We start from the raw sequence: 20,137 nt of genomic DNA on the forward strand, positions 1-20,137 counted from the left end.
CTGAGCCATCTATGCCCATCACCAACAATATGGTAACTGTCACTCAAGTCCCACAAAACCCAGAGAGGCAGAAAAGGGTGGTGATGGTTGTACCCTTTTCCCAGATGGGGAAACTGAGGCTCAAGGAAAGAAGTCACAGATCCAGAGTCATAGCCCCAGGCAGCAAAGCCAGAGCTAGACCTTGGGTCTCCTAAGTCACCAAAACACACTTTCCACCAACCCCAATCACCCAAGCCACAGTGTCCTGAGTCCACATGGACAAGGTGTCTGGACCGCTTAGTCCCCAGCACTAAGGCCCAGGCCTGGTTTGAGTTTAGCACAAAGTCTGCCAAACGAATAAATATCATGGCCTCATTTGAGAGGGCAAGAAAAATGACTGACATCCTTCCCAAGAAAAATATATGTGTGGCCATGTATATTTCAAGGGGTCACAGACCCTGGTTAGGGGCCTTGACCTATGCCTTCAGAGACCTCTCCAGGGCTGAGCTCACTACGCTATCCAGAGATGACCTTGCACAGCCCATCGGCCAATGAAAAGAGGCCTGCCGGTTTCATCTGCGGGACCACAGACCACCGTTGCCCACGTCTGGGCCTGTGGTCACCACCGCTCCAACCACCCCAGGGCAGGGTCCGCCAGAGGCCGCTCCGGCCCAGTGCTCTTTGTATTTCAAAAAGAGAACATTTATTACTTTTTTTTTCGTTTTTAGAATTCCTTTACAGCAACACCAAGTAAGACACACAGGGAGCACACTGACTGCTGTTGGCCGGGGACCAGATGAAGACCCCACTGTGAGTCACGCAAACACAGCACGGCCTTTCTCCGGGCTCCTGGACCCTCGTGCCAAGGGCGGCCTGTGTCAGGCCCAATCCCTGCTGCCTCATGACACACACACGGGCTGACACCAAGGAGGTGTGGGCTGGGTAGCGGGGCGGGGGGTGCGGGAGCTGGGCCAGGGCCACATTCTGATAGACAACCCCATCCACGTCTCACCCAGGCATTTCTGTCTGTGCTCTGATTCCAATGCTTAGATACGCAAAATCTAAAAAAATGGGGTTTCCTAGGCTGGTGTAACTTGCTCCGACTACCACCAGGACTTCAAGCTTGGTAAAGCCAGGCCTGGGAGGCACCTGAGGATGGAGGGTGTGCTGGTGGCTTTGCCGGGAGCCCTGTGGGAGAGGGGAGGGGGGTAGACTTTGAAGACAGGCGGCTGCTGGCACCGACCTGGGGTTGGAGCGTCAGGAAGGAACTTCGTGATGCTTACGAAGTTTGGTTTTGTTTCACCCTCTGAATTAGCAGACTTCAAACACTTCCATTTTCACGGAAATCAACAGAAAGACAGTTAGCAGGGCACACAGGCTCATGCCAGTTCTGTGTGTAAAGGCACCAGATGGTTTGTTATGAAACACATTTTGGTCAGAAAATAGCTAGGGCTTTTTGGTTCCTGGGAGGACAACAAAGCTAGAGGAAAAAAAAAAAAAAGGAGGTGCGAGTTGTGAGAGGTGGGGGTGAGAAGGCAGCTTTGGCACCAGATCTGGGTTCTACTCTTGACTCTTACTTCTTCCACACATGTGGTCTCAAGTTTCCTCATCTGAAACTTGCGACCAAGGAGTCGCAGAACAAATCTAGGTGTTAGGTTTTGCGTGTCATCTCAGGAAGTACGGGGAGGTGGGGCTCAGACCCAGCAGCAGCACATGGAGGGGGAAGGGCAGGGTGGGGGCGGCCACACAGATGACCCCACTGTCGCAGGCAGACTCTAGGAGTCCGTGAGCAGCCAGTTACACTGGTTCCCAGCACTGGTGGGGACCCTCCACGGGGACTTTGGGCCCCTTCTCTTGGAAGAAGGGCAGAAAGAAAGCTCTACACAACACAGCACCATCGAGGAGCGGGGCCCGCACCTGTGGTAACTGCTCTAAAGTGCCTGCCACGTGCTGTCTTTGGTCAGGGGTTGCCCCTGTCTCTCTGAGCGCCCCCGGGGCCAAGAGCTCAAGCCCCAGCCTGCTGGGGCCTGCTGGGAAGGCGAGCGGGACGAAGCGTCTTCTCCCGAGGCTGCGGGGCCCTCCCATGCTCAAAGGGTGGCAGAAACGAAGGACCCAGCTCCTTTCAGTAAGGAGCAGGGGCGCCTTCAGGGAAATCTGGGCCTTCAGAGAGAAGGGACGAGAAATGCTTTGGTCACCATCCTGACACCCACAGCGAGCAGCGCTCACACAAGAGAGGGCGGGAAGCTGGTTATCACACTGTGCTCGTGCCTGATGCCAAACCGGCTTCTGGAACCAGGAGTCACTGAATAAATATTCAAGGCATCTTTTAGTTCTTAGAGAAAGAATGGGGTTAAAAAAAAAATATCTCCTTCCCTCTGCTTGACTGGCTGCAGCTTTGATCTTCAGGCTGACAGCGCTGCCGACTGGAGAAGGGTGGCCGGTGGGGGGAGCGGTCCAGCAGCTGGCCCCCATCCCAAACGTGGGGAGCTTTGGTTCGTCACGTGTCCCGCCAGCCCCAGGCCTCAGAAGTTGAAGAGGTCGTCCGGCTCGGCGCCACCGCTGTCAGGCTTGTCCCAGTCGACAGGCGAGAGGCACTGGGCGTAATGAATGTCCTGTGCCGTCAGTCCAGTGTCCAGGACCTGAGGGTTCGTCCGAGACTGGGCCAGCCTGCAAGGCAGAGCTGTGTAAGCTGGGGGCCCAGGCAAGGGACTGGTGGGGGCCCGAGGAGACAGTCCAACACCAGGGTCAGAAGCGAGAAAGCATGGGTGGGCAAACGGCAGGACTCGGGGACAAAGAAGAAAGACCCAGGATTTCCCTGGTGGTCCAGGGGTTAGAATTCACCTGGGTACACAGGTCTGACCCCTAGTCAGGGAACTAAGATCCCACATGTGGGCAACTGAGCCCACGTGCCTCAACTACTGAGCCCATGCCCGGCAACGAAAGAAGTCACTACAGTGAGAAGCCTGCACACCACGACTAGAGAAAGAGCTCCTGCAGCAACGAAGACCCACTGCGCCAAAAATGATAAATAAAATTATTTTTTTAGAGAAAAGAAAGCAAGCCCCAGATGCCGGGAGAGGTGGAACCTCTCACCAGAGTCTACCCCTGAGGGTCAAGTTGCTCAGGAAACTGTGGGGCAGGCAGTGGCATTCCCACCACAGAGAGGCCAGGGCACCCACGGCTCTATCAGCAAGTGCCCAGGAAAGAGAAGAAAGCGCAGCTGTGCCAGGGCAGAGAGGGGAGTGCGTGAGAGGGGGCCTGTGGCAACCATGGAAGACCACTGGCTCTAACTACGTGTAACACAGCGCCGTTCACAAAGTATATTCAAAAAGGGGCACAATTAAATGTCAAAAAAATCCGGAGAGTTAATTACAGCCCACATCCTTAAAAGAATGTGAGGCAATCGATGAATGAGGTGTTTACAAGGAGTTTTTAATAGCCTGGAGGAATGCTCCCGATATATACCAGCGTAGAGTGAAAAATCAGGATCCCCAAACACAAATATCATGAGCTGATCAAGGCAAAAAAAAAAAATGCATATGTATAGGATCAGCATGAGTTAAGCCCCAAAGTCTGGGCTGTGGGATTATGGGATGGTGTTATTTCCTGTTTAATGCTTTGCTGATTTTCAAAGTTGTTAATTAAGGGCATATGACACTTCAGTAATCTGGAAAAAGCAAATGAAAGATTTCCTTCAAACAGGAGGGTTGCAGTCAGCCAGGGAAGCAGGAGAGATGGCCACAAGAATAATGAAGGGGCCACACCTGCCGCTCCCCACCCCCACCAGTGCTGGGCCGAGCTTCCCACTGGCTCTGGCAGGAAGGTGATGGGGAACGGGGAGACGGCTGTAGGGGGCTGCTGGGGTCCCAAGGGAGAAAGGAAGGCCTGACTTGGGACCCTGAGCTGCCCAGGCCTCTCCTCAGCCCACCTTCATGGTGGTGTGTCCCCGAGCTGAAGGTAGCCATGGACCGAGATGAATCCTGGTAAAAAGGGGAAATGCACCAGCCTCCGGCTACACCACCTATCTCCTGATGGGCTTCATTCCCACCTCAAGTCAACGCTGCTGCTGCTGCTGCTGCTAAGTCACTTCAGTCGTGTCCGACTCTGTGCGACCCCATAGACGGCAGCCCACCAGGCTCCCCCGTCCCTGGGATTCTCCAGGCAAGAACACTGGAGTGGGTTGTCATTTCCTTCTCCAATGCATGAAAGTGAAGTCGCTCAGTCGTGTCCGACTCTTAGCGACCCCATGGTCTGCAGTGGATTTAATTTAACATTGCCTTCTCCCTGCCTGCCCCTTTCCATAGAGGCAAAACCTTGGGAGCAGAGAAAACCTGCACCAAAAGCCCATTTTTGAAGGCCACACCAGGCACAGGAAAAGCAAGCCAACCTGAGCTGCACTGCGCTCAATTCAGCTCAGACTGGGCTCAAGCAGCCATGAGCAAAAATAGCTTCGGATTTCACCAGCAAGGACACTTTAGCAGGCCTGGCTGAGCAGTAAGCTCCCCGCCCCTGGACGTATTCAAGTTGAGATTTTCCCTCTGGAGAAGGTCAGAATTCATGTTCTCAGACACAGCAAAGAGCCCTGGAAGCCAGCTCCCCACCCCACCCCCACAAGCGCCAGGCCTCCTTCCCCAGCATCAAGAGCCCAGCTAATGTTACCTTGAAAATGCTTCATCCAGGCCGTCATCCAGCTCCTTGGGGAAAACAAAGCAGGAGATGAGAGCCCTCAGAGCGGGAGCACGTGCCCACAGCCCTGGGAGGCTACGGGGACCGAACACGCAGGAGGACGGGCGGAGTCTGGCGGGGCCCTGGGGGAACGGACACAGGAAGGCCTCCCCCTGGCTATTGCCATCAGCAGCTCAGCACAGGGACCCAAATCTGGGATGGGAAAGAGGGCCCCTGGGTGCCCAGAGGCCCGGGGGTTCAGTTCCCAGCTCTGCCACAACTCGGCGACACCTTAGTGAGGCAAGTCACCGCTGCTCTTTGAGACTCAGCTTTTCCTTCTATAAAATGAGGAGACTGGACTGAATGACCTCTGCGGCTTTCCGGATCCGAGAGGGAGAGAGTGGGGGGAGGTTTTCTTGCTTTTACCCACTTTCGAAAGCTGAGCCAGGATTCTAAGCTCCTGAGGGATAGCTGGTGGCAGGAATCCCACAGCCTAGGTGGGAAAAAAACAAAACAAAACAAAACTGGGCAAGACTCCCTCCGCAGCCTCCTGAGGGACAGGCAGGTGGCAAGGCTGGCTCCCGGACCAGTTCACGGTGCCCGCTCGGGGGACTCTGGGTGGCCCCCAACAGGCAGTGGGATTTGGCAGTTATTCAAGTCCCTCGACGGTCCACATTTTTAAAAATTAAAGGGATGTTACAAGTAAAGTAACACGTCCTTCTGCAGTGGATCCTGGACCAGAGAAAGGACACTGGAGGGACAAGTGGAGAAAAGGGAATCAAAGCTGGTAGCTTACATAACAGTGCTGTGTCAATGTTAATGATTTTGATCTTTGTAATGCGGTTATGTAAGATGTTAACAATTGGGGAATCTATATGAAGGGGAACAGGAATTCTGTGTACTGTTTTTGTAATACTTCATGTCTGAAATTATCAATAAATGAATTAAAAATTTTTTTATTAAAAAAAAAAAATCAGGTTCCTCGGGAAAATTCTTCAGGCAGAGGTCATGATCATCACTGAGGAAGTGAAAGAGCTGAGACAGAAAGGTCAGGGGCTTGCCCTGGGTCACAGAGCCAGTCAAGGGCCAGGCTGCCTGCCTGAGTCTCAGGCTCCTCACTCAGATGGCCGAGGGGGAGGGGGCGTCAGGAGAGGATGGCCCACAGTGAGAACAAGGGGGCCTTTGGCTGGTCCTGCAGTGGGCAGAGCTGGATGCTCGGGCCAAGAGGCCAGGCATTGTGAGGAGACAGTGCTGCTGGGAGCCAAGCCTGTTGGCGACACAGCCCTAGGTTCAGAGGGACATTGTTCATCTCCTACCCGGTGCCTGGGTGCTGCTAGGGTCAGGACCTTCTAGAGGCCTGCAAGAAGTGGGTGTCAGGGCCTGCCCAGGAGCTGCCGTAGAACCGAGGACCAGGCCGAGGCTCACTGGATCTGTGGGGGATCCCCAGGCCCCATGGCCACTCACCCAGACAACACTGCTGCTGTTTAAGGCTTGAGGCCGCGGTGGCTCGTCCGCTTTGGTGGTGTTGGCGCTGACCGTGGACAGCGGGGCCTTGGCTGTCTCTTCAAAGTCCAGCAGGTTTCCAGTGACGACCACTATGAGAGGTCAGGTGCATCAGGGGGAGGGGAGGCTCCTGTCCTCAGCCCAGCCTCTGGGCCCCACCCTGGTGTCTCCTGGGCTGGTCTGGTCCTGACTCCCTCCTAGGGCATGGCCTTTCCAGGCCCATCATCCAGACCACCGAGACCCACCCTGGAACCTCCTGAGGCAGCTGCACAGCAGCCCACGGGGTGGGATGCTCTGTCCCACTCGTGATTCAGGCTGGAACCCATGTTCACAACAGGCATTGAGGTTCTGTAAAGTGTGGAGGGAGAGACGCATACCCAGATCTCTGTATCTGCAGACGTCTGGACATGCACCTCAGCAAGTCACTTTTTCCCTTTACCTACATTTGCTAATTTATCTATAATTATTATTAGTTTAACAAAAAAATAAAAATTAGAACCTAGGAGTTGACCCCGGCCCAGGAGGGAGGTGGCCAGGGTAGGGGGGTGCTCTGGATGAAGGGCAGGCCCCTTCCCCAGTTCAAGACTCACGGCTCTTCAACGAAGGGGCGCTGTCTTGGGGGCTCCCGCCCAGGACGTCTGCTCCCTCTTGGTTGGCTTTCTCCCTCTTCTCCTTCTCTGTGGGACCAAGCACAGCGTGTTGGGAGTCCCTGAGCCCGGCACTCCAGCCCTAGCCACCTCTGGGCAGGGGCAGGCTGTGGCCCATCTCAGGGGAGCCAGGTGTCATGTCTCCAGAAGGGAGGAAAGAAACTCGGCATATTTCATTTACTCAAGAACCCTGGGGGAGGGAGACAGCTGTTCCCAATTCTTCAGATGGAGAAACTGAGGCTCGGAGGTGCAGGGACTTGGCCAAAGCCACAAACCACGTACGTGATGAAGATGAAGTTGACTCCAGAGCCTTTTACCATATGCCCTGCCCCTACTGCTCAACTGGTCTTCTTCAACACCCCCACCCCCACCACCCACTTGCTACATCCACAAACAAGACTCACCTTCCTTGGATACCTGCCACAACTCAAAGGCAACTTTGAAGGCTTGGGCTACTGTGAGGGTGACAGCCTGGGCCTAAAAAACAGGAAGTGGAGTCGGGGGAGGGGTACAGTGTTAGGCAGGTAACAGCAAGTCTCCACTGGAGGCCCTGGGACTCCAGGCCAGGCCCACCCTGGCTCTGGAATGTCTGATGGGTGGAGGTGGAACCCCAGCCCCTCCCCATCACCAAAGCAGCCTGTAAGGAAAGGGGCCACACCTTCCCCAGGCAGCTGAGGCCCCATCATCACTACCTGGAGCCCAGCCAAGGTTCCCACCGGTACTTCAACCCCTCACCTTGGCAATGGTTATTCACCGCCATGTTTTTTCCTTCCCCCTTGAGTTTCCCTAAATGCAATTAATTAACCGTGAGGCTTACTTACTCCAAGAAATCCTCCCTAATGACCTGAGGACTTCACAGAGTTACTTACCCCTTAGAATTATAGAACAGAAAAGCCAGAGTTGGGAAAGGGCTCCCGCCACTGCCTGAATGAGCCACAGGTTAGACTCTGGTCAGGACTATGGCGGGTCAAAGGGGCTTGCAACTGAATGCCAGAAAGGCTCTTTATTTCCTGGCAGGATAGTGAAAGTGAAGTCGCTCAGTTGTGTCCAACTCTTTGCGACCCCATGGACTGTAGCCTACTACACTTCTCTGTCCGTGGGATTTTCCAGGCAAGAGTACTGGAGTGGGTTGCCATTTCCTTCCCCAGAGGATCTTCCCAATCCAGGGATCGAACCTGGGTCTCCTGCACTGTAGGCAGACGCTTTACCATCTGCACCAGGGAAGTCATTTCCTGGCAGGAGCAAGATGTCAATAAGGGCCCACGGCAGAAGACTAAAACCATCCAGTGCCATCACCTACTTATAAAGAAAGGCCACACGTTGGCCCTCAACCCCTGGAGGATTCCCATCCACCCCTTTAAGCCCAACTGAAATGTCGTCACCTCTTAGGTCATGCCATGCTACGCCAGGCCACGCCACATGACATCAGGCACTGGGCCCCCACAGCCTTGCCCCCTCTCTCTAGTGGCATCATACGAAAGTAGTAACAGTTTGCGTGCCTGCCTGCCAGGTCGCTTCAGTCGCGTCTGACTCTTTGCGACCCTACAGCCTGCCAGGCTCCTCTGTCCATGGGGATTCTCCAGGGAAGAAGACTGGAGTGGGTTGCCATGCCCTCCTCCAGGGGATCTTCCTGACCCAGAGACTGAACCTGTGTCTCCTGCATTGCAGGCAGATTCTTTACCACTGAGACACCAGCAAAGCCCATGCTTGCCTGCCTATGTCACCCCAACTGGGTGCTCCCTAAAGGCAAGCATCAACTCTGAACACCCCTGATCTCCAGAGCCCTCCAGGGGTGCTTAGGATGCTGGCTGGATTGCATTTGCCTGGGGACAGGTCTCTGAGGCCTCACACTCCAGCCAGGACCGACCCTCAGCCCACTTTCATCTCAGCTCCTTCCTCTCTGATTTCAGCTCAGGGTTAACCAGCTCGACTTCTGGGACTGAAAGTCCTAGAACTTACAGCTGTAGCCGGAAGCGACATGCAGCTTCCTCTGCAGGCCCGGCATGGGGAAGAAAGTGCCAGACTCTTTCAAGTACACAACAAGTTCAGGCCTAACCAGTCTCAGCCCCACTCCCTTCCCCTCAGCCAGACAACTCAATTTAATTGAGAAATGAATCTGTGGCTACTGCCTTTAAAACTCTTCTTTAAAATTTAAAATCCCTAAACAAGCTGACTGATCCCTGCCAATTAAACTTCACGAAGTACAAAATCTCATTTGAATGTCTCCGTCATTTACATTTTTGATAGAAGTACGGGTGCTTTATGGCAAAACTTAAATATGGTAATTAAGTATGAAACTCTTCACAGCTGTTTACAATTTAAGCTGTCACGTCTGAATCAAGTTTAATAGACCCAGTTACCATTGAGAATTGCCCATGAACTAAAAATATGGGCTAATTACCAGCCAGAGTCAGATCACTATACACCCAAGCAAGGGCTGGTCACCCAGTGTGGCAGCGAGATGGGAATGCCATTATTTTTGCCTCCAGGAAATCTGGGGACACAGGCCTGATGCTGTTTTTGCATAAATCTGCCTGCTCATTTGCATACATCCCTGCCCTTTCACCCTGAAGTCCTGAGCTACAAGTTAAACCAAATATAACTCAAGATTCAGATGCCTGCAGGTGGCGGCAAGCCCAGGCTGGACAGCGACTGGGAGGGGGGACAGGCCCCATTTTCCTGGGCGACTGCAGGAATCTGGGCACCAGCATGAGATGGAAGGACTGTTCACGTCTGCCCACAGAAAAGCCTTCCCTGATTCCACATGCCAGGTGTCCGCCCCTCCTGAATGCCTCTGGCTTGTGGGTCTGTCTTATTACCTGACCTAGTATTACCTGCCCAGTTTTTCATGTCCCTGTCTTGTTCCGGATAACCAGGCGGTCAGCTTCTCACAGGGAACCGTCGGGCTTAGGGCTGCAGACCTGGGCCAGGACTGTGGAATCCAGGATCCCAGCTGGGTACTCAAACCAAATGGGGCCGGGTGCCTGCACAGCCCTGCTGCCCAGAAGCATTAACTGCTGCACCAAAGGATTACCTGGGGGATGCCCCTGTCCTGAGAGGGAGAGGAGCGCTGCCCGCCTGAGCCAGGCAGGGTTAGGGGGTCTACCTGTACTGCAACCCTGGGCTCCCCGCTGACGCTGCGATGGCACCTTCACGTCCGAGCCCGGAGGCTGCGGTGCAGGCTGAGGGCTCCCAGGTGGGCAGATAAAAACGTCTCTCTGTAGAGAATCTTATCCTGGCCATGAGCAAGAGGAGCCTCCGGGGAAGAGAGGCCTGGTGGTTGTGCCGCCCATGCTGAGCTGAACTGGTGGGCGACCCAGAAAGGGACCCCTTTGCCCCTCCATCTGGGTGGGTCTTGGCTTCTTGCTGATTCAGGCAGCCCAGCGAGGAAGGGTGGGGATGTGGAGACTCTGGGCCGCTGGCCAAAAGGACTGAGGGCTGCGTCAACATCCAAATTCAAGGTTCCCCTGAGGTGCCACCCACCCAGGCTCCAGCGGCATCTGAGTCCCCCCACCAAAATGTATCACTCAAGTTTGCACCTCGTGCCTCTGCACGTGCTGATGACTCCTGGGCTGGAGTGACCCACCCTCTCACCACCCTGTCCCCTTTTTCTTGGCCTGCGAAACTCCTCCCACTTATTACTCATCCCTCACAGCCCAATTCAAAATGTCTCCTTCTCCGAGAAGTCTTCATGACCTCCAGCATGACAGTGACCACCACCCGAGAACCAAGCTCCCTGTGTGCCAGTAACTGATTCCTGGCTCTCCTCTCTGTGGCCTCCCTCCCCTGGGTCCCCAGGGCCTGGCACAGAGCTTTGCCCAGGACAGGGAGCAGCATGCGTCTGTGGAGGGACCTGCCGGCAGCAGGGATGCAGAAACCGGGCCACCCATTTCACCTTCTGCCCCCTCCTCGTCGGCCACACCCTCTCTGCCCTGAGAGTCTCGGGATCTCCAACGCGACCAGACCACGAGGCCATAACACAATGGAAGTCCGGCCTTGGCTGAGGCCTTGGGAGCCACAAGGGCACCGCCCGCGTGTCAGATGGTCTATTTACACTGCCCTGGGCTGGGCTGTCTCTCCGAGGGGCCTGCCGGAATCGGAGAGGCCAGGTGGGAAAGGCTGGAGAAGGACAAGCCGAGACCCAGCCGCTCCTGATGCAGATGAGAATGGGCCGAGAAAAGCGAAGAGCCCGGGGGCTGGGCGTCCAGCAGGAGCCGGCCCTCTGCCGCTGGCTCTGCTGTCAGCACCGAGCAGTGGCCGGCTGTTTTCCCCAGTAAACCTGACCTCTCAGCCTGGGGCAGACTGGCTTCATTCAAGCTCGTCTAAAGTCCTCTGGCCCCAGGCCAGGCTCCCGTAGCCCCTGGGCCAGCATTCGCTCTCTTTCACCCCCGACCTCCCCACCCCAGAGGAAGTCCCTGCATGCTGGGAGCCCCTGCTCTGCAGCAATGGCCGAGGGCCAGCTGCCCCTGCCCAGTGCCTGCTCTGCTCAGTGCGGAGGAAGAGACAAACAATGGGGACACAATAAGCTTGTTCTGTGGGGAACAAGGCTGTCACGGGAGAAGCCACTGCAGCTCAGGGACCCAGGGCATCACGAGGCCCAGGCGAGCGGCTGGCGACACTGAGTCTGCAGCGAAGAAACTAGGTGCACAAGGAGGCTGGGAACTGAGCGAGCAATCCAGGAGGCCATGGGGGCGGCCCCGCATCCCGCCACCGGCCACGCAGCCCAGGGGAGGGCAGGGTCTCACCCGCAGCCGCAGGCTGGGATCAGGCCCCCGGCCTGGCTTCTCCGACAGTGCTCCTTCCACAGGACCTGAGGCAGGCTGAACCACATCCCTCCCTCCACAAAAGGGAAAGTCGCTCAGTCACGTCCGACTCATTGCGTGCCCATGGACTACACAGTCCATGGGATCCTCCAGGCCAGAATACTGGAGTGGGTAGCCGTTCCCTTCTCCAGGGGATCTTCCCAACCCAGGGGTCAAACCCAGGTCTCCCACATTGTAGGTGGATTCTTTATCAGCTGAGTTACAAGCGAAGCCCGCCTGCCCACCCCTCCCCAGCCCAGATGTCCACAATCTAATCCTAGAACCTGTGAACCTTACATGCCAAGAGGAACTTGGCAGGTGTGATTAAGTTAAAGACTCTGAGGTGGGGATTATCCTGGATTACCCAGCAGGCCCAATCACAAAAGGCCTTGAGAGCGAGGCAGGAGGGCGAGAGTCAGAACAGCAAAGTGGCTACAGAAACAGAGAGGGAGACTGGACGGCGCGCCACTGCTGGCCCTGAGGGGCGGCAGAAAGCCTGTGGGCCACCTCAATGTCGGAACGTCCTGGATGTGTCCCTGATGACGGGGGGAGCTGAACAGATCCTGTCTCCTTGGCTTTAAGCATCCTAGGATACAGGAACTGGGGCTCTAGGCTTCGGACACAGAGATCAACCGAGGACAATACTAAATCAATAAATGTCAGGAACCTCCTTACAGGGTGGATGCTCAGACCTCGGGGGCCTCAGAAACAAAAACTTCAATGCCAAAGGCTGACTCACTCCAGCGGCTTGCCACGAAGTTCAAGACAAAAGCCCAGAGACCACCGAGGTCCCACCCGCCCGAGCCAGATGTGATCAGGGTGGCCTGGAAATGGGTAAGGGGCTCCAGGCTCCTTAGTCACACAGGGAGGGAAGAAACGTGGGTTTAGACCCTCCCTCTGCCTGGCTGGCTATGTTATCTTGAGCAAGACAGCCAACCTCTGTGAGGCTGTTTCCTCATTAAAAATAAAAACAACAGTTACAGCACCCATCACGCAGAGTTGTTCTGAGGAGCAAACGAGATGATACCTTAGAGATGACCGTTGAAACAAGCAGAGTAGGTACCAACATAGGGCCATTTCTCTCGCTGCTCTGGCCACAGCCAGTGAGGTCCTCTGGGGGCCCTTACCTCTGCCTTTCACCCTGGGCCCCTCTGATCGCCAGTCTCCAAACACTAATTTCTGTAAGGCCCTGCATCCCCAGACCATACCAGGGACAGACCACCTCTCCTAGACTTCAAATCCATCAAATCATATGACAGAGCAGAAGGGGCCCCAGGTACTCACTGGGACAGCTGCGGGCAGTCCACCCTGCCGGGTGACCTGCAGCCCTGCATGGGTGCCCTCAGCTCTCAGCTGAGCAACCACTTGAGGTTCCCAGGGATTTCAGACTTTTAACTGATACCCGCTTTGGGTCCTGCCTCCCCTGCATCAGGGCCCCCAAGCTGAGGCTCCCGCTGCCCGAGCCCAGCCTCCCCCTACTGACCATCTTCCGCTTGGTGCAGAGGAAGGCGTGGCACTCGAGGTTCTCGTTGTGCTGGCTCTGCGCGATGTAGGCAAACACTTTGTCGTGCATCTTGTCTGCCGTGCAGTAGGAGATTCTGAAAGGCAAGGGGGAAGTGTCACCAGCCTCTGGGACAGGGGCCTGACCACATCCAGGACGCCCCTTAGAGCGTATCCCCTGAGGTCCAGACAGCCTGCCGTCCCATTCCACCAGGGCAGGACTCTGGGCCTGGTGTCCTGGGCCAGCTGTGGTGGGACAGGTGAGGGGAGGGAACCCAGGCTCGGCAGGAAGGAGTGATGGGAAAGACTGGAGGAAGCCCACATCCCCAAACAATGGTAGCTGAACCCTTACTGCACACCAGGCAGCTTTCTAGATGGCATCTCACTGAATTCTCACAACTGCCCTCTGAGATGGGTTCTAGTACCACCCCCACTTTTCTGGTGAGAAAACTAAGGCTAACAGACCACCAAGCTAGTGGGCCGGGGGCCATAGCCACTGCCATGCTGCCTCACGGAGGTTTGTGCTGACCGGCTGGAAGCGGGAGAAGGATGCCCTTCACCTGAAGGCTCCCCAACTGCCCTCCCTCTGATCACAGGTCAGAGGAGTCCCGGCCCATCGCTCCCAGGATGACTGAGACTGATAACCGAGCTCCTGGGGCTCAGGCCAGGGGAAAAGGAGCTGGGAGCAAGGTGGGGGCCTACGAGGCAGCTCCCCCCACCTGAAACACCCCCTCACCCCATTTGATCCCTCTGTGAGGCCTCTAGTCATCCTGGGAATCCCTGTCGGGAGAGGAGCTGTGGGCCCAGAGGTGGGACAGGAGCTCTGCAGACTCCCTGACTCACGTGGCCCCAGCTTCAATCACAGGCATCTACAAAGGGATCAATCAGGACCATTTAAAACCCCCAAGTGGGCAGAGGGAGGGGGCGCCAGGTTCCCAGCTGCCTCTTCTCCAACTCTGGGGAGCCGGTCTCCTTAATGCCCTGGGTCTTTGGTATCAATCAAATAGATCCTGCTATTCTTCACGCCTCAGCAAGGAGAGGCTTTCCCAGGTAACCCCAGGCAGGCCTCTCCTTCTCTGGCCTCTTGGGAAACACTTCTGTCTCGTTCCTCCCTTCCATCTCCTCCTCAACTAGAAGCTCCCTGAAGGCAGGCTGGGTCTTATCCCCTCACCTGGCACAGACCTCAGCAGAGCAGGTAAACGCTGGGTGAAGGAGGCAGGCAGAGTTAGGAAGGGAAGAGGAAGACACAAGCTAGAAACTCTACAACGACCCCATAGCTTACATCCATCCCTCCACACACCCCAACCCCAACCCCAGGCTGGTCTGTGCTCTAGCTGGCTGAGCCACTGCTTGGAGATGAAGCAAGAGGGTGTAGCGACGCGAGGCCTGACACAACTCTGCCCTCGGTGTCCTGGGCTCAACTCAGTCATGACCTCACCATGAGAGCAATTCCCTCCCTGGGCCTCAGCTACCCAGGTGGAAAATGGACCTGAGTTGTCTGTCTCCCAGCTCTGAAGTCCTACAACTGACCAGCTGAGAGAGAGGTGGGGATGGCCTGAGGCTCCAAGGGCCGGGCCTGTCGCCCTGTGACCAGCCCCCACCCACTACCGAAATTGTCTACGCTCTGGCCTCAGATGCGCCGGAGGCCTCCCCGGACGCCTGGCCAGATGTCCAGAGCTGAGCTGCTGTAATCCCAGCGAAAAAGGCAGTGACGGCGCTGCTGTCTGCTCCAAGCCTGACTCAGCAGCACAAGGGGGGAGGCGCGGGGTGTCCCAGGGTGGCTGCAACCAGTGACGGCAGCAGCGGCCATGCAGCCAGGCGCTCGCTGTGAGCCAGGCGCTCGGCGCTTCACAGCAGCCCCTGGGGCGGGATCTGTTTCCACCCCGACAGATGCAGATGAGGAAACTGAGGCCCCAGGGTCGCGCAGACAGGCAGTGGTAGAGCCGGGCTCAGACAAAGCACTCCACCCACCACCCTGAGGGGCAGAGGGAAGCCGGGCGACGCTCAGCGTACCTGTAAATGGACACGTTCTCAATGAGCTGGTTGGTGATGTTGTCCGTCAGGATGATCCCCCGGGGCGACACCTTGAGAGTCACCTTCTGCAGCTTCTTCCCGCTGGCCTTGGCCTTGGGGCAGACATGGGTCAGAGGAGCCTTACCTGCCCGCACTTGGGACCCACCCTCGTGGGTGGCTCCCCACCATTCTGAGCCCCTGATGCGAGACCCTTGGAAGGCCTCAGTTCGGGTGACTGGCAGAGACGCGATGGGGAAGATAATTCGGTCAACACCCTCTTCTGATAAAAACAGAGACACGGGTCGCTCACGAAGTACCTGCCGTCTGCCAAGCACGGCACCTCGAGTCATCCTCACAGGTGGCAGGGTTTCGCCTCGGGAGGAAACAGACTCAGAGAGGTTAAGGCACTGGCCCGAGGACACACAGCCAGGTGTGTCAGACTCTAAGGACTGAATGGGCTATTAGAGTCCAGCAGGGTGGGGACTCCACACTCCACCCGCTATACCTGCTGGGGTCTGAGCTGAGGGGGGCCTAGACCACCAGGAGAGGCGGACTCCGAGGGCACGTGCTCACTCGAGAGCTGGGGAGACGATCAGTCCTAGAGGGCTACCCTGTCTCTGAGGTCATAAGGCAGGCAGTGGGTGCTACCCGCCCCCGCAGGAGCTAGCCCCCCGCCTGGAGCTCCCACAACCCACCCTGACTGGGCTCACCGTGGCTACGATCCTCTTGACGGCGGCAGCTGACAGCTCCTCACCCTTGGGCTGCTCCACCAGCGTCATGCCCAGGTACTTGAGACTGAAGAGCATACCCTCGAGCAGTGTCTCCCGCGTGTCTGTCCAGTTTTCAGGCAGCTCTGGGCAGAGGAGGACAGGCCCTCAGACCCTGATGGATAAGGCCAGCATCTGCAGCCCCCATCTCCTAGGAAGACCCAGCAAGGGACACTGGGGTCCCCCTATCTATCATTTTTATCTTTAATGAAGGGCTAACGTTTTCTAGCATATCCCAGGCACCGTGGTAGGAAGCTTTACATAAAATCTTCTCATTAACCCTCATGAGAACCTGTGAGGCAGACACTTTTGTCATACCCATTTAGAGACAAAGACATGGAGACCCAGGGAGGCGAAATCCCATGACCAAGACCACAGAGCCAGCAAGTACAACAGCCCAGAACAAACTCTTATTTTCAAGCCCAAACTCTTGATTTCAGTGTTAATATTTTCTGAGGGCAAACCATGCCGCTTTCTTATTGAATCTTCAGTGCAATCTGGTGAGATGGATATTACTCCCACTTTACAGATTAGGAAACTGAGGCTAAGAAAGATGAAGTTGGCAGACAAAGGCCAATGAGTAAAGGATTGGAGTCAGAATTCAAGATTAGGTGATTCCCATGGCCCCAGCCTGGCCTGTTTTCCTCTCTCTGCATAGCCGCAGACCCCCAGGAAGTAGGGAGGAGGGGAGACCAGGAAAGAGACAGCAGTCCAAGGAGAGCAGGGGTGAGGTAAGGCTTAGTGGGGAAACAGGGAGGTGACTGCTCAAAAGACATGACATGAAGGTCACCTGACTCCAGAAGACTGGGGTTCAAATCCCAGCTCTGCTTCCTTCCACCTGCATGGCCTTGGGGAAGGCCTCTCTCCTCTTTGAGACTAATAATGCCTGGGCTGCAGCAACAGCACACAGCAGCACCCAGGGGAAGGACCCTGTGCAAGCTCTGACCATGACTGAAGGAAGGAAGGTTGGAAAGAGGGGAGGAGCCTGGCTCACTGGGTAATGAAACAGACAAGGAAGGAGAGCTGGAAAGAGGCCCTGTTTGGCCCCACCCACGTGAGAGGCCCTGAACAAGCAGAGGGACAAGAGGAGAAGTGTGGTGTTCGCTGGGGTACGGGTCATACAGGAACTCACAGGAGCTCCTAGTCCCCGCTCTGCAGAGACCCAGGTGAACAGGAATCTGGTGCATGCAAGCTGGCATGCCCGAGTGAAGGAACGACCCAGACAACCCCAAGGATGCTTTCAGGCCCGAGATGCCCCCAACGCCATCCTCAGCTCTGGACCCTGGCCTTTAAGCCTCTACCCTGAAAGAAGGCCAGGCCCCACTGAGAAGACTCCCAAAGGGATCCCGTCCTCTGTCCATCAACCAGGAGTCTATTTCATTTGATCCTCCAAAGAGAATCAGAAAGTCCCTGAGGTGCTCCAGTCCTGGTTTGGTGATGAAAACTCAGAAAATGGGCCTTCCCCTCAAAGAAACCAAGAACATTACCACCCCCAGGGCAAAACAGCACTCTAACACTCATGACTACCATACAAGCTAGCATTCTCTCATTCCCATCTCACAGATGAGGAAACTCAGGCTCAAAGAACAAGGAATTGGTCCAATCAGTTGTCTAAGTCACACTTAAAGCCCAAGTTCCTAACCACTAGGTGATACTATCTTACCACGAGGCAAACTACCCTTCCTTTAGCAAAATGTCAGGGAGAAGTTCCTACAGCCAGAGGTATTTCCCTCCACAGTTCTTAATTCCTGAGGCTTCCTCTCTGTAGGAATCTGCCCAGACCACCACTTTCAACCTGAGACCCCTCTGAGCAAGGATGGCAAACCAGGTACGGCCAGGCCTGCCGCCTGTGTCCTCGGCAGACATTGCTAATCCACTGCAGCTCTATTCCCTCTGAATTAAAAGCTTTGAACTGTTTCTCAGTACAAGGCTGCAGGCAGGTAATCCCAGTCCCTCAGGCATGGCCTTGTTCGTCTCTTCATCCACCCCTGCTACTGCTAAGTCACTTCAGTCGTGGCAACCCCATAGACGGCAGCCCACCAGGCTCCCCCGTCCCTGGGATTCTCCAGGCAAGAACACTGGAATGGGTTGCCATTTCCTTCTCCAATGCATAAGTGAAAAGTGAAAGTGAAGTCGCTCAGTCGTGTCCGACCCTCAGCGACCCCACGGACTGCAGCCCACCAGGCTCCTCGATCCATGGGATTTTCCAGGCAAGAGTACTGGAGTGGGTGCCATTGTCATCCACCCCTGCCCCTCGGCAAACATCCTCGCATTTTCACGTCTCCGCTCTCATTTCCGCCGGCTCTGCCCTTTCCTGGCCCCTCTCCAAAGCCACTTCCGCTCCCTCCATTCCAAGGGCCAGAGCCTGCCAAGGTCACGGACGACCTCTTTGTTGTCAAGATATTCCCCAGTTCCCCCTGACCTCTGAAATGCTTGGCATTTTTCTGCAATCCTCCTACTCTGGCCTGACCCGTCCCTTCTTCTGTGGGCTCCGGGAAGAGGGCCCTGGTAGACTGGTGGCCACTCACCAAGCCTCAGAGACCCTCACCCCAACCCCCTTACTTAACAGATGACAAAACGGAGGCCCAGAGAACGATGGGACTTGTGCAAGGTCACACAGCAAGTCAGAGGGACCCCAGCTCCCAATCCACTACAGGTAACGCCCACAAGCACTGTTGGGAGTTACAGGCTGCCCAGCCTCCTCTCCTCCTATACGTGCGTGCACACATACACACACAGACACACACACGCAGGCGCGCGTACACACAACAGAGGTTCCAATCATGCAGAGCTTCCCCCATGATGTAACACTTACTTTCCCACTTCTGTGTCTTTGCTCACAAGTAGCTCCCTCTACCAGAAATGCCCCTCCCTTTGCTAGACCAAGGAGCTTCCCTAGTGGCTCAGAGGGTAAAGCGTCTGCCTGCAATGAAGGCAGACCTGGGTTCAAACCCTGGGTCAGGAAGATCCTCTGGAGAAGGAAATGGCAACCCACTCCAGTACCTTTGGCTGGAAAATCCCATGGATGGAGGAGCCCGGTAGGCTACAGTCCATGGGGTCACAAAGAGTCCGACACGACTGAGCGATTTCACTTTCCCTTTCACTTTTGATAAACCGAACCCCCTCCATCCAGTCTCCTCCAGAAAGCCTTACTTTGACAGGGTATATCCTAGTGGTTAAGAGCAAGGGCCTTAATCCTAGAATCCACTGAGCTTGAGTATGTCAATTAACTTTCCCTGAGCCTCAGCTGTCTCTTCTACTAAAATGGTGGTGGTTTAGTTGCCAAGTCGTGTCTGACTCTTGCAACCCCGTGGACTATAGCCCGCTAGGCTCCTCTGCCCATGGGATTCTCCAGGCAAGAATACTGGAGTGGGTTGCCCTTCTCTTCTCCAGGGGATCTTCCTAACCCAGGAAACGAACCTGGGTCTCCTCACCACAGGCAGATTCTTTACCAACTGAGCCACCAGGGAAGACCTCTATACAATGGGAGAAGCAAAAGTCTCCAGCTCCCAGGGCTGTTCTGACCCTTTGATGAGATAATAAAATGAGATAATGAGATAATAAAGTGTAATGTGCTTATTAGCACACGGCCCCACCCATGGTTCTGCCTTCTGGGGCCTCTTCTGCCCTGGCAGGGGGCTATTCTGTTCTGGGTATGGATTTCCTCCTCTTCCTCCCGTAGCCATATCCCCACCACCAAGCAGCTGCCTGCTCGTGTGTTCTCTTCGAGGACTTCCGTGCACGTCTGCCTCCTCCACAATCTAGCAGGGAGGAGGTGCACGCCTGCTCAATGACACTGTCGGGCCTCATTCTGCTTCTCCCTGCCTGCCCCCATCACCCTGGCCTCCCAGGCCCAAGAAGGAACTTTCTTCCCCTCCAGTAAACCCTGCCTCCCCTCCTGTACTTCTGGGCATGAATCATCTCTTTGATGAGGTGTCAGCTCTCTCAGGCCCCACGCCCTCCCGGAAGAAAGCAGCACCTGGGAGCACTCAGGAAAGACAGAGGCAAGGCTCGCCACCACAACCGCCCCGCTCACCACCCAGCCACCTCACGCTGGAGGCCACGGGTTCCTTTCCAGGAGGAACCCAAGGCATCAGGAAGTGCTCCCAGAGGCCCCTAGGCAAATACAGGCCTCAGTCCACAGCCCTGTTCCGGTCCTGGTTATTTTTGGCCCTGTAGTGTGTAATAACTGTGCTATTTTAACTTGTGATTTTTACAGATGACCTGCTGTTAGAATTAGCTGGGGACGGATGGACCATAT

The 20,137-nt window shown here is 55.7% G+C and overlaps 1 protein-coding gene across 5 annotated transcripts in view; it reads right to left on the bottom strand.

The window, feature by feature from the left end:
* Positions 1 to 659: 659 nt before the first annotated feature.
* Positions 660 to 20,137, bottom strand: part of LDLRAP1 (low density lipoprotein receptor adaptor protein 1) — a 44,542-nt gene continuing 25,064 nt past the window's right edge. For 4 of the 5 annotated variants that reach the window (XM_070776298.1, XM_070776278.1, XM_070776289.1 and 1 more), the window contains 8 exons: positions 15,820 to 15,962; positions 15,110 to 15,222; positions 13,080 to 13,194; positions 7,199 to 7,271; positions 6,738 to 6,824; positions 6,109 to 6,239; positions 4,639 to 4,673; positions 660 to 2,646 (listed from right to left, as the gene is read on the bottom strand). In XM_070776298.1, the coding sequence (XP_070632399.1) occupies positions 2,502 to 2,646; positions 4,639 to 4,673; positions 6,109 to 6,239; positions 6,738 to 6,824; positions 7,199 to 7,271; positions 13,080 to 13,194; positions 15,110 to 15,222; positions 15,820 to 15,962 (842 nt within the window). In that variant the 3' untranslated portion in view covers positions 660 to 2,501. The remainder of the gene's footprint in view (positions 2,647 to 4,638; positions 4,674 to 6,108; positions 6,240 to 6,737; positions 6,825 to 7,198; positions 7,272 to 13,079; positions 13,195 to 15,109; positions 15,223 to 15,819; positions 15,963 to 20,137) is intronic. The other variant, XM_070776284.1, reaches the window with a different exon arrangement.

This window comes from Bos indicus, chromosome 2 (genome assembly GCF_029378745.1).
Source record: "Bos indicus isolate NIAB-ARS_2022 breed Sahiwal x Tharparkar chromosome 2, NIAB-ARS_B.indTharparkar_mat_pri_1.0, whole genome shotgun sequence".
Classification (NCBI taxonomy): Eukaryota; Metazoa; Chordata; class Mammalia; order Artiodactyla; family Bovidae; genus Bos; species Bos indicus.